Raw genomic sequence first — 14,367 nt, 5'->3', positions numbered from 1 at the left:
AGACTCTGAAATTGTTCCTTCATATTGTTTCTCTTCCCTTACAAGCCCCACCTTGGCTGCACTTTCCTTCCTGGAGCTAGTACAATATCTCATGACCATCTTGTGAATTGTTTGGATGTTAGAACAGAACTGACCCCACGGAAGGCAAGGAAAGGATGCAGAGATGGAGGGTACATAAAAGCCTAATACAGTAGAATAATCCAGCACTTCTGCAATGACCAGTAGCCTTCTGCCCTGACAGTCATCAGGGAGAGATACGAGGGAGCTAAGCACAGAAAGTCCAGGCCTGTGTTTCCTGAGCAGAAGAATTGTGTACAGCATATACCACAGCATAGCCACTTGGGCCAGCCACAGAGGGAACAGCCACAGGCGTCACAAACGGAGAAAATGAACTTCTCACACAAATGCCTTTAGCAAAAGCTAACATGCCTCAGATCATGTTTAATGCAGACTTTACTATAAAATTAGTGAGGAACAAATTAAAATGGGTGTGAAGGGATTGCATGAACTCTTTTTCTAAATTCAGATGGAATCTTTTTTTCCACAGTTTGGAGACATTTTGGGAAATTGTACAATAGGGACCTATCTTGGCACCAGTAAGTCAAGGAATACATGAGCTCTAGAACAGACCTTCTGATGTCTAACATCTTCACTTTATCTCATGAAATTATAAAAACTATTCTGATGTTTCGACTTTATTAAAGTCTTTGAATATTCAAGATCCAGCAGGGATTAAAAGCACTAAAACACTGCAGCAAAGGCTTTTCTCCTAATGTATCCAGCACCTCTGGGAGCCATCAGTCCTATAAGAAAATCTATTCTCAGCAGTTATCTAGCACTGCACTGCAGATTGCAAAGGTCCGGACGGTCCAAAAAGCATCAACACGTTAAGGTTTTTTAAACAAACCTTCAAATATGTAATCATCATCAAACATCTTCACTAAAATAAAAAATCTATGCTGCTACCTGTGCTTGAGACAGCCAAGAATGCAGCACTTAAACCATGTAGTGAACGATTTTGTAGCATTTCTTATTTTTACAGCATCTCCATTTATTGCATACATAATGGGCAGATGTGTGTTGTCATTAAACTGTTCTTAGCAAACATTGCTATAAAGGTACTTGGCAGATAATAAAACGTGTAGCTCTATGCTCACCATCAGCATTGCCAACAGCAGGTACATTGCTGTTCACAAACAGCATGCCACAAAACACAGAAAAAGCCTGGTTTGCTCACTGTTAATCATCCATCTGTGAGCAAACCCAAACAGGAAGGGAGACTGGTTCCAGCCCTTGGGAGGAGAACTGGAGTGGGATATCTCTGCCTTGCTGCAGTGAACACTGAGTGCAGCTCAGCAAAAGGAAAGAGCTGGAACAATACTTTTTTTTTTTTCCTTACCTGGAAAGGCTATGTCCAGTTCTGAGCAATTAACTTCAAAGGTTTAAAATCTAAACCTCATTGTCTTTTATTTCAGTCTTAAATGGCCAGCAGTCTCATACCAACCTGCCTTTTCTAATCTTATCAGTATATACCTCTTAAAAAAATCCAAACCTCTAATCAAGGCAATTAAGTAGGAGAAACCATTAAAAAGCGAGTGATCAGCATTTGATTTTCATTGGCCTAAACCAATCTGATTTTCAGCTGTGTTTTGCTTTGTGTCCTTCCCAGGCTTTTGCCCTCTGCAGTCCCTCTCACAGTGTTTCAGTAGAAGGAAAGCATGCAGAGAGATTTTGGGATCCACAGAAGAACAGACCTCGTGCACCTTTCTGAGCCTATGCCATTTTCACTGCAGCTACAGAAAATAGCTAATGTGAATACAACACACGTTCCCCTTCTCCCGTTTGTTCAAGGCCAGGGCTTTGGGGTCCTTTTCAGAAAAGCCCACAGGTTGTGAGGAGGTACTTTGTTATCACAGCAACGTATAACATCATCCTCCACGAGCCAGATCCCAACTCCTACCTCTAACGCCTTCAGTGCAATTAACAGGGGGCTGTAGTGACTTGGTGCTGCAACTGATGTCAAACACTAACAAATTAGAAGCCAAAGGGTACAGAAGACAGTAAGTACTTAAAAAAACACTAAAGAGCCTTCACAGTAGCTGTATCAACCTATCCTTCCCCCCCTCCCACATGTCTGTAACAGCCCTCCAGCCCTTCTTGCTGACAAGACATGCAACTCGCCCTGATCTCTGCTGGATTCAGTATGAGAACGTAGTGCACAGGCAACAGGAGGAAACGTGCTATTCATTGCATTGGAGGATCCTTTTTGCCAATTATTCCAAAGCCTGCTCTGCGTCTGATGACCGGAAAGCATTTGGGAAGCATTCCCATGGGCTTTCAGGTATTTTATGTCCTTTACTTCAAGCTAACTAGCAAAATGGCAGACCTGTTGGAACAAGGTGCTTCAGCACAGAAAGGCTGCATTGTAGACACTGTTCTCTGATGCTCCTATTCCTTCTAAAACCCTAGGATGCAAGAATGACTAAATACTAGTAAGAGTACAAGCTCCAAGGATTTTTTTTTTCCCTAATGTCCAACACACCACCACCCAAGACCTAGCAAACTCAGTACAAAGCCTCAATGAGTACTTGCAATCATAACTTCCATCACAAGACCACTTTGCTGTGCCTGCCATTCATTTCAGAGACACCCAAAAACTGCCTTTCAGTTTAGGAGTCTTTCTGTTGTGATTAAACCTTGCTCTCCACCATACATATTCTCATCAGACATAACAGGAGTGTAAGAGAGGTCAGAGAGCAGGGGGAGGCAAGATCTTTACCACATTACAGGGTGCTCAGAACATCACTTGCAGGACGGATTGTGTCCTCTCTATTAGCAGCTTTTCTATTTACTTTGCTTTATGCCCCCACCCCAAACAAGATTGTATTTTTGGTCAGTCTGGTAGCCTTGGCAGTTTGACTCTGTCAATTCCTCCGCAGCCCAGTTACATTCTGGAGTGCAGCAATACGGAATTATCAGACCAGAATCTCCACATAACCAATAAAATGAGACAGATAAATCAACAAAAGGAGGCAAGCAGATTGTGTTACTGCTTCAATTTCTCCTGAGAAGCAACTACCTCCCTCCACTGACCGCACAGGGAACTTAAACACTTCGCACAGGTCCTCATTGCCAGGCTTCTACTTTTTTAATCTTAGAGTACTTATCCGAGGCATCTAAAGGAGGAGGTCACAATACGACTTTGAGTCCGTGCCACATGCAAAGCCAGCAGAGTCTTATTTCCTAGCCTGGTGGACAGCCACACCATCGTTCCCTTCCAACAGCTACTGTGAAATCTCTGAAGTTTCAGAAACTCATCCAAATGCTGCTATGATTACAGCAGCTCCTTAATCTTAACAGTGTCTCCAAAAGGTTCTTCTCACTTGTGATTTCCAACATTGTCACACTGAATTAGACTGAGTAGTAGAGAAGCATTACAGAAAGATGATAGAGAATGGGAAGCTGCAGGATTTAAGAAAATAAATAACTAATGGGTGTGTTACCTGGTCAGCACAGATGCTGATGGAAGGTGTGAAGTAGGGACTGCCTCTAGCTAATTGACAGCATTTGCTGTTGCTTTTGCTTAGCCTCACAGCCTGGCATTGAGCACTTCTGGCCCACGAATCCCACTGCACATTCATCTCCTCTCCCTTCCATGTCACCTGCCACTGGCTACGGAGCCGCAGAGAAACACAATCTCACAAGCAGGTCAAGGGAAATTTATGAAGACTGAGGAGAATCTTGTTTAGGTGAAGTACTTTGTCTCAGCCTTTCTGAGGATCAAACACTGATGTCTATTCACTCCAGTTTCTAGGGCAAGGACTTGAATGTAAGTATACCTGATAGAAGCCTTCACAATTTCTTTCCCAAGAATATTCTTTCCTAGTTAGTAAAGGAAAAACACAGTTACCAAAAGAACCGGAGCAGCCCTTTTGACTCCCTGACATACCCCACCTTGGGTGGAAGTCATACCAGACACAAACTGGTCTTTGCCATGTCTCACCCCATCTCTTCCATGCAATTTCAATCACCCCATGGAGGGACTACACTACTCTTAGAAGCTATGACACTTCAAGACTGAAAACACCTTTGTCTGCTTACATCACTGCCAATACTGAATGACCAATTAGACACAGGAATCGTAAGAATGAATTTGCGGCCTTGGCAGCAGCTGTCCATTCTGTGTCCTATCAAAGTGCAGCCACAGCAAGGCCTCTCCATCTGCGCAGAAGTACGGTCTGAGGAGATCACTGCAACCAAGCCTACGCTGCATCCAGTGTAACTTGCTAAATATACTGCAGTGTTAACTTCACTGACAGGACAAACTCCCACAAGCTTTAGATATAGGTGACATACTGAATACTATGTATTTGTATTGTTTCACCATGCGTAAAAAGAACCCAAACCTCATTTCTAACTACAACACAATGAATTTCCTTTTTGAATCCCTTTTAGACGTATAACATTCCTTCATATGGCAAAGTATAAAAGGTATGAGAAACACAGGATTATAAATGTAGAAATGCTATACCTGGAAAGTGAGAGATAGACTTTACCATCAACAACTGAATCATCTGCTTCTCTCCCTGGAGTTGTCTTTTGCATTTTTAGGACCTTAACTAAATGTTAAGTATGTGCTTTGCTTTGTGATAAAGAGTGATTTTCCTGGTAGCCAACAGGCATAGCAGATTCTTTATTCTAGGCTCCCCTGCCCCTTAGCCCTACATCTCGGGCTGCAAACCCCTTCTGAGAGTTACACTCCTCTTTTTTAACAGGACAGAAGTCTAAGGACTGAGTAAAGTGAGAGAGACAGCCCTTCTCAGATAACAGATGGCAGACTGGAAAAGTGGGTCAGTAGCTGTCTCTTATTAAAAGAGCTAGCCTGCTCCTCCTTCATTCCTCCCCTTACGCACCAGCCTGGCTCCTCCCAGTCCTATGGCAGCTCTTCAGTCACTAAGCAGAAGCGATCTGTGGCATGGCAGCACCTCTCACTGATTCCCTTCCCAAACTCCATTTTAACTTTTCTCCTTCCAACAGTATTTGGATAACACTTCAGCTGAAGTCAGGACTTGCAATAATCCTTGGGTGTCAGACCATGAGAACGAAAATATCACTGGTAGCCTGCAATACTTTTGTTCATGGAAGTAAAATCACCATACGCTAAATGCAGTCGTCCGATATCAAGTAGTTGTCTCAGACCAATATGAGGCTGCTGTGTAACACCACAATATATGTTGTGGAGTCAAATACACTGCAATCTGCTTTTTTTTGTGTATCCAGTCTACAAATATTTATTCCCTGGGAGCCGTTCCTTGTGTTGCTAAGGAACCTCGGGCATGAAAGTCACATTTTGCCTGACACTGGTCCTAAACCACTACAGGATCTGTGGATTCTAGTTACAGACAAAAGGAGTTTCTCTGAATTATGGCCTCTGCATACACCTCTTTACGTTGTCCTGAACTACAATATCATTGTTTTCTTAACATTAAATAGGCTCTGATTCTAACATATATTTATTAGGACCTCAAGTTGCCATGCTGGTAGACTTGCATTCACATGTGTATCTTTCTTATTCATACTAGTGCTGGCCAGAACATGGCCAAGTTACGGATCTCAGGCCAAACTTGAAATTCATTTGTCATAAATTAAAATGCTTATATGCCTTTAACCTGCTGATTTCTTCTCACTGATAATAAAATGAGTAAAGGCTAACATCATAGATACCTAAAGGTACATGAAATGAATGCTGTTCTTTATGTCATTGGTTAGCTTCGGATTCTCTTCTGAGAGCCAGGTCCAGGACATGGATACGAGACAGAGTCCAGAAAGTCCTGAATCACAGATCTGGTCACTTCTAATACGAAGTAAAGACCAAGGACAAGCATAACTGCAATTTTGTGGAGGAACAATGCTTTTATGGTAACGTGGTTTTTTTTTTGGAGGGGGGGGTCATGTCTGTCCAAAACCTAATCGCACAACAATTGGCCAAAACAATTCCCAAGGCTGTTGTTCTCCAGAATCTTCTAATCCAATGTAGCCTGTGAGAGGGAACTGCTGATCTGACATTGGCACAGCTAATGCCCATGAATCTTATATTTTCACCCATGTCCTCACAGCACGGATGGCAGTGTTGATGCTTCAGCTGTTTTAAGGACCACTGGCAATTAACTACTATTGCTGCTTAGGGCAGCATGCTACAAATTGCTGGCTGTGAGAAGCTTTTTGAACGATCATAGATCTTGTGCTGTAAAACCTAAAAACCCCATCCAGTCTATAGGAAGCATTTCGGTCATTAACAAAAACTTCCTGCAAAGAAGAAATTCTTCTGGAGAGTGAATGAATTGCATATCTTAATTCTGTCTAATATTTTATGCACTGTACCTAACTTTCACATTCTTTCTCATGGTTGCATGGAACTATGATCAATGTTAAAAAGAAGCGTAGCAGGGACACTGAGTGGAAAAAGAGCTTCTCAAATATATATGTCAGAAGCTCAAAAATATCTGAATTTCCAGTTGTAAGACACATACCATAACCATTAGGCGATGCTGCCAAGTAAGGTAATAGAAAGAAGGGGCTGAAAGTCCTAAGACTCTGCTAATGGTTTACAGTTAATTCCTGGGTATGTACTGTGAGTGCAGTTCAGCCAGAATACAGTGCTAATGGTCAAATATTAACAGCAAGATTGGTTTCAATATAAGAAAACATCCTTTAGGGGGTATTTTCTTTTCTAAGTGAACTTAGCCTCACCTGTTTTTTTAAAACCACTCACCTGCCTCTTCAGAGGGTAGCACCAGCACAATAAGGATAACAACAGTTAATGGAACCACCTGGTATTTGAGAAATATATAGCTCAGATATCTTACATGAGCAAATTCTTTTCCATGTGGCCTAAACTATATAAGTTTTGCCTGCCTGTGCCAGTATTACTTGTGCCTCATGTCTCCAACCATATGTCTTTAACTCACCAGTCAGAATGTATAGGAACACGATACAGAGAATTGCTCACCATCTCCTACAGATTTGCTTTATCACAGGTGAACCTGGAGACACGTTGCTGCTATCACTATCTCATTAGCTGGCTTTACCCATAAACAGCCATCAAGGCAACGCTACCATGCAAAAAAGAGGAAGATGAGACAGAGCTGGGATACGTCATCTGTCCCATGAAAGAAAAATCTCTGTAACTCAAGTTCACACTTGCTACTGTTTCCAGTAATTTGCCTGAGACTTCTCGTATGCAGCAGCATTTTCTGCCTTAGGAGACAAACCATGCTCAGCTCAGCCAAAGAAATTCTGTAACCTCAAGACAAGGTTTTCGGAAGGCTTAGGGAGTGAAGTGGCAGATGAAGCAGGTAAGCTCATAAAATGAAGGTGGAAAAGACTGGAAGGAAACTGTCAGAGAAGAAAGCTTTCCTAGAGTGAGGACTAGAACTTAGCATTGGCAAGAGCAACAAGGGCAGGGGAAAGCCTCGTGGAAACACTGGATTTTGTTCCAGTCGTCCTGCACACCCTCAGCTCTGTGTAACCAAGTTCAGAAAGCTCAGCTTACCTCGCTCACATGTTCTACCCCAATAGCCGGTGCCAGTGCAGTCACAAATGAAGCGGTTCCAGCCATCCTTACAGACTGCGTTGTTCTTACACGGGTAGCTGTCGCACTGCTTGGTGCTCAGGCGGGAGCAGGAGGACTTGACTCCTGCGGCATTCTGCGCCTCTGCCAGCTGTCGGATGTTCTTGCTTCGTCCATCGATGAACAAGTCTCGGATACAACCAACGTAGCCATAGTTCAGCATTGCTGTCCAGAGCTCTGTGGGAAGGATGAGTCCTGCCCGGTTCTCCGGCAGCCCACCGAGGTACATGTCACCTTCCAGATCAAGAATCTCACTCTCCCCACTAGCAGTGAATGGGGTGCGTCTGCTGTTCACTGATATAGTACCTAAACAAGGAAGATAAGAAGACACCAAAACTTTCACTTGCAGCCTTAGCCTAATTGATTTTTTACCAATAACCAAGTGACGTTTAAGGTTCAGCGCAGGAGAGTGAAGATTCCTCCCTACCCAAATCCACTGGTAATAGAGACAGTGTCTCTCACACAGCTCCCTCTTCTCTTGAGCCACAGGCCATCAGTACTTCCATGCAGCGACCGATCATCGTGTGTCTGTATACCACCTTGGATTATGAGGTCACAAGCATAACAATGCAATGGCTAAATAACAACAGGTAAAACTGAGCATTATTCAATGGTATTCATCCAGCAAAGCAAAGACTTACTGAGAACATACAGGACTCTGATGGTATCAGGACTGGTGAAAAAAAAGAAATAAATAAGGAGAAGCCTATTAATTCACAGTACATAGCTCTCCCAGAAAACGCTTCGTCACTACCTCCAGATCTGGACCTGAATGATGGAACTAAATAGACCCTCATCAAGTTTGTAGGTGACATCAAACTGAGGAGAATGGTTGATGTATTGGAGCAAGCACAGGACTACCATTCAGAGAAACCTTTACAAGGTAGAGTAAAGGACTAATATAAATGTTTGATGTAAATCAACAACAATAAATACAAAGCCCTACACTTGGGGTGGAATAACCTCACACGTAAGTATAGGCTGGCGACCAGCTGGCTAAGGAGCAACTCTGCAGAAAAAGACCTGGGAATATGGCAGCCAACAATGTGAACATGAGTCAGTAGTGTGCACTTGCAGTGACAAGAGACTGATCACAGGTTGCAGCAAGGGAAACTCCAACTCCATAGAAATGAACGTTTTTCACCATGAGGGTGGTCAAACGTGAGAACAGAAACCTCACAGAGCCTATGGAATCAACATCCTGAAGGCATTCAAAACACAACTGGACATGACCCCGAAGGAAGCCTAGATTGCAGCAAAGTTTGAACTAGAAATCACCAGAAATTTGTTCCAAAATAAATTGTTCTATGGTTCTACAAAGAAAGTTAAGTATTCTAACTTCCATTTTACAAACAGGAAAATTGAGGTGGAGAAAAATAAAGGTTATCTCTGGAAAACAGCTATTATTAAAATTGTAGTAGCTTCCATAAGCTCCAAGCAAGATGTGCACATACTGCACCGAGGCCGTTCCTCTATATTTCAAGAAATTGTCCCAGTACATAAAATAATCAGAACGTATAACACAGAAATATAATCAGAACACATGAAACAGGTGCAGAGAAGTGAAGTGACTTGTTTAAGGTCAAACAGTGTATCCAACGGAAAACAGGGAACATAATGCAGGTCTCGCATCCCTGAGCAGTGTACTCTTCAGAAGAGCATTCAGCAGCTTTCCCGATAAGGACATCTGCCCACCAGACACTCAGCTAAAAAATCAGTAATTCACTCTCCCTAGCTATAAATCGTCACATCCAATTGCCTCGTCATCAAGAAAGTCTGTCCTCAGAGACAGCTATCCAAGCTTTAAGATTAATTCCACATCGTTGCATTTTTATCATACACCCCTATGATAAGGTGGGAGAGTCTAGTTAATAGAGTTAGCTCTGTTTTGTGTCTCTGAGACAGCGCAGTCATGTAAACACGCTTTTTCTTCAGTTGTAATAGGTGCCTTCTTAGAGAACAGTACGTATGACACAGACACAAGGTATTTCACGTGCGTGATGTTCAGTAATAATTTAGGAATAATGTCAGAGGCAGCAGAGTGCCAGAAGCAACAGAGGCGTTACAAATTAAAGGCTCAAAGAGAACCATGGTTATTTGATGAATCATTTTGTAAAAACAAGCTGCAGCACCGCAGACATTTTCCCTTTTACAAAGAACGAAAAGAGAAGACATGACGATACACCCACAGTTGTAAAGGCAGCATGTCACAGAGCCGCAGGATCACAGGCCTCCTTCCAGCATTGCCGCTGTTACTCCTCAAAAGCAGCATGTGGAGTACAAATACAAGACCAGAACAAACCAAAATACTGGAGGGCTGAGCTCCAGACAGCTACTACTCTGAAGCAAATAAACACCACCTGCAAAAGCCACAAAGGTAAAGAAATCTCTGAAAAGAGAAGAAATACTGGATACCCAAGGAGAAGTGTAAAGCCTAAAGGAAGAGCAGGAGATGATGAAAGGAAATGGGCTAGACAGCAACCTAAACTTTCTGCCAGTGTTTTCTACCCTGCAACTGTTCCTGTAAGGAGATGGTACTAGCTCGGATGTGCAGCACTTTGAAGACCAAGCTGCTGAGATGGTGAAATTCTGAACTGACTCTAGGAAGGAGCAGTCACACCAGCTGACATCCTTTTTTTTTTTTCTTTTCCAAATCCCATATTTGCAACTCTGTTTAGGTAGATCACGTCCCGTCTTGAGAAATCAGAAGTATCTAAGCATCTCCTTTCCAGTCCCTTTGGCACTTTGTGCAGGGCTATACAACAAACAGACCAAAAGACCACAGTTTGAGGGCAGAGTTGGTACACGAAGCAGTGTATTGATGCAACCACAGACCAAACCTTCCAGTAAGGTTTTCAGAGTCTGAGTGGGTGGGACAAAATGTGTGTTTTATAGCTGATGACCAGCCGAAGAGTCTTGTGTAACTTGCTTAGTGTGGCAGGCTTTGTGGCCCTTTGGTAGGAGCTTTCCGCAAGGACAGAAAGGTTACAGGACACTGGGTGTCCATGTCCACGCTGTCAGAGCAGATAGAAAAAACAGCTTTTGTTGCTCTGGCAGCCAACGTGAACCGAAGCATACACAAAGCCTAAGGGGACTAGAGGTGCCAGAGGCTGTTTGAGCACAACTGCCATGCTTCCCTGGCATTTGTGATCCTTCCCATCTTAGTACACTGCAGTACTCAATATTTGAATTTTTAGGCTACTTTACTAATCTCAGCAGAGCCCAAAGTTTTGGACTGTTACAGAGATGTGAAGAATGGAAGACATGATATCTAATACAGGCCTGGCTGCTTAAGTAATGAGAATCAGAACCTTTACGTCACTAGCTCATTAAACCCAAACAGTTGCTTTGTAGCATACATTAAGTAAATTCATTATTTCAGTTCTGTTCCTACATGACAGGCACCCACGTTAAAAAAAAAAATTCAAAATAATTTTTAAATCTACAAGGTGTAACTGATCCACAAGTGGAAGAAAAGCTAAGGACTAAACAAGAAGAGATCCTGAAATTCTTTCTCACACCTACCAAAAGTACCACTGGATAAGAGTAGTTGATGCTTGCTAAAGGTATGGTGTGACGAAATCTGTGCCAGTGTCCTGCTTTTCTGGGGCGACAAGACATCAGTCACTAGGACCATTGACCCAGTAATCGTTGTCAGCAGAAAATGCAATTTAAAAAAAAAGGAAAAAAAAAGAGAAGACAAGAACGTACAAACGTCTTAATTCCTGTTGAACAAAGTGTTTTTAATGCAAAATCTGTTATCTCTAATAAGTGTCCAGAAGATGACAAATCTCCCTGCCAAGCAACAAGTTGGTCATACAGTCTCATCCACCAAGTAACAATGCCGTCTGTCACACCCTTCTAGTCCAAACGAACGCGTTTCCCTCTTCCTAGGTTTTGTACAAACTTTCTTATCAGAGAGCTTAGTGTCATTTTTGTTTCTTCTCTTTTTGCAGCTGCCTTTCCAGGGACCAGACAGTCCCCAAGTGAGCAAGCAAAACTGAAGGCAGTACTGAATGCAACTAATTGAGTTTATCCTTGGAAGTTAATTAAATTTTAGCAATTCTAAAGAAATCAAAGCTCTATTTATTTATGGCTTCCTTTATAAAATGTTCCTATCGATGTCTTTAGGAGATAGCAAATATAGCCAGACATATTAAGTCCTAGTAGAGCACCATGCCAAATACAAAGAAACTGTTCACATCATCAAAGAAAAACTAGCTTCAGGCAAAGACCTGTTCAAACAGCTAGGCTTTGCATGGTATCTAAAAGTCAGCTCTTTTGAAAACTCAGGGGAAGCAAATTCTAGCACCATGCTCTCTCTACTAACAGCATTCAGCAACTGGAAACATAAAATTAGGCACCTAAAGCTATCATCTGGAGATCATGAGACAAATCCCAAATCCACTTGCAAATGTAAGCAGAAGTCCCTTTGAAGAGATGTACGGCCAGGCTTTGAGATCCCAATGGTTCAGGAAGACATCAACTACAATTGTTCACATATTCTAAAGATGAAGTTACAGTATTTGATCATTTTGTTTCCTTATACAATTTCAGAGTATATCATGAGTATGTTAGCTTGATATCCAGCACTAGAAACAAACAAAATATCTCTTGGTAATTGCATAGTAGGTATATTATTAGAAATAAACTAAACCACATTTTTGAAAATGAGAAGTTGTGAGGAAACAAAGGAATTTCCACTGAATGCCGACTCAGATATTAAGACTAGAATTTAGCACCCAAGAGAGTAAAGAAACCTAACTGAAAACTACAGGATACTAAAGGAAACAGAATAGAATGAAAATGTTGATTTGTCAACATAATTTGGTCACTGGTTGTATCCATTACTTTTATTTTCCTTGTGACAAGATCCCAAATCCCCGCTCCTTAAAGACACAAGACCCAGGAGAAGATGGTAATATCAGGTCACAGCAGTAAGTTTTTATTTGATTTCTATGAATTTTCTTTTTGAACAGAAACCCAAAGTAGATCAGTGAGAATTTCTCAAACCAAGAGTGAAACAATAACGCTTCTGAAGGATCTTAAGGATCACCTTACCATGGCCTACAAAGACATCTTCACTAGAATTACACATTTAATTGTAACGATAGGTCCAGAATATCTCAGTATTGTGAATAAAATATTAATAGATTGCCTCTGTGATGTGCTATCCAAAGTTCACACTAAACATTTAATGAAAACCTAGCCATTCACATCGTTGCTTTGCTGGATAAACATCAGTGGAGTAACACTAAGTTTTTGTAAGACAGTGACTCATACCTAACAGGTTTTGAAGATTCTGAGAATTAATACACAGCCCTAGGTCTGGATCTGAAAGATAAATCTACTTAAGAAAAAGTCATCACTCTACCTGATCTTCCATCTCGTTGAATATCCACATGATACCACTCTCCATCATTGGCTTTCTTCTGGGTGGCCTTGACTTTAATGGTCCCAGAGCCCATGTCCAGCAGCAAGTAGAGGTTCCCATCTAGAAGCTCAACTGCAAAGAAGTCCACCTTTGTATTTTTCTGGCTCCTGGCATCTTTCCTCTCCTGAGGCTTGCCATGGGTGAAAAGGATCAGTCCATTGGGTTCGGTGGTTCGGAAATCAAATGAGATGGAGCCCATCCTTTTGGTATTCCATTTAGGAAGACTAATATAGGCCTCAGGTGTCTCAAAGCTGATGGGATCCAGTGTAGCCACATTCTCACATACAAATTTCACTTCCCCATAGATCTTCATCTTAGTATCACCAATCCGTGCCAAGCGAGACAGCTCCAGACGAATGTCGTTATTCTTATAAACAACCTGCCAGGCACAAGCAAAAATATCATACATCAATCCTACATACAGTACAAATACCCCAATTACTTCCAGCCATGGGACATAAGCTTCTCCAAAAAGGCAGTAGGGAACAGAAAGGAGACCATGCAAGAGTCTGACACAATGACAGAGGGAAAGAGCACAACTAGGAGTGTGTATAGAAATGATAGCAATGGGTACTTTGCAATGAGCATAGATCAGAAAAGCAGGCAGAAGAGAACATTTAACTGAAGGACAGTGAGAACAATTAACTCTACCACAATTAACTCTACCACAGGCCCACTCTGCTGTAAAGGCTTTTGCACATAAAATACAGTGTGAGTCTGGTATCATGCTGTTATATTTGCATAAATCCCATACAAAATACATAACAAAGTGTAACCTCCAGTCCATCTCTGCTAGCCACAGCAGGGAACTCTGTATCGCCACTGTCATTTCTCTATTATTCCTATAAGCCCATTTAACTACTAGGAGAGAGATGCAAAAAAAATTAAGCAAGTTGCTGTGAACTGTTGGCAATTGCCCTGTGGCTCCTAAAAAGCTACAACAAAAAAAATAAAGACAGACTTTAAATTTCTCTGACCAAGAAATCTTAGATTACTACAGGCACAAACTTGCTATGGAGACACTTTCACTTCAAGAAACCTGCGCTCTCAATGCTAACAAATAAAAGCCTGTACATAATCAGTACCTGGACTCTTACTCCCTCTGGGTTAAGGACCAGAACTCCGGATTCTGTGTTGCTACACAGATAGAAATTATCCAAGAGAAGAGTCCCAAACAGACAAGCACTCCTGAACATGCCTGGCTTGGTCAGGAGTCCAGACCTCCTGCCCTTGTCTTTCTCACAGGCACGGAATAAATTCCTGGCAAAGATGACTCTTCTCTGTGCCGTGCCATTCTCAGAGG

General features: G+C 42.0%; 1 protein-coding gene across 11 annotated transcripts in view; it reads right to left on the bottom strand.

The window, feature by feature from the left end:
- Positions 1-14,367, bottom strand: part of NRXN3 (neurexin 3) — a 1,053,133-nt gene that overhangs the window by 711,470 nt on the left and 327,296 nt on the right. For all 11 annotated transcript variants that reach the window (XM_075425785.1, XM_075425786.1, XM_075425781.1 and 8 more), the window contains 2 exons: positions 13,005-13,443; positions 7,553-7,936 (listed from right to left, as the gene is read on the bottom strand). In XM_075425785.1, coding sequence (XP_075281900.1) covers positions 7,553-7,936; positions 13,005-13,443 — 823 coding nt within the window. The remainder of the gene's footprint in view (positions 1-7,552; positions 7,937-13,004; positions 13,444-14,367) is intronic.

This window comes from Opisthocomus hoazin, chromosome 7, assembly GCF_030867145.1.
Source record: "Opisthocomus hoazin isolate bOpiHoa1 chromosome 7, bOpiHoa1.hap1, whole genome shotgun sequence".
Taxonomy (NCBI): domain Eukaryota; kingdom Metazoa; phylum Chordata; class Aves; order Opisthocomiformes; family Opisthocomidae; genus Opisthocomus; species Opisthocomus hoazin.
Note: the sequence above shows the minus strand (reverse complement) of the source record. Positions and strands in the feature narration are given on the sequence as shown.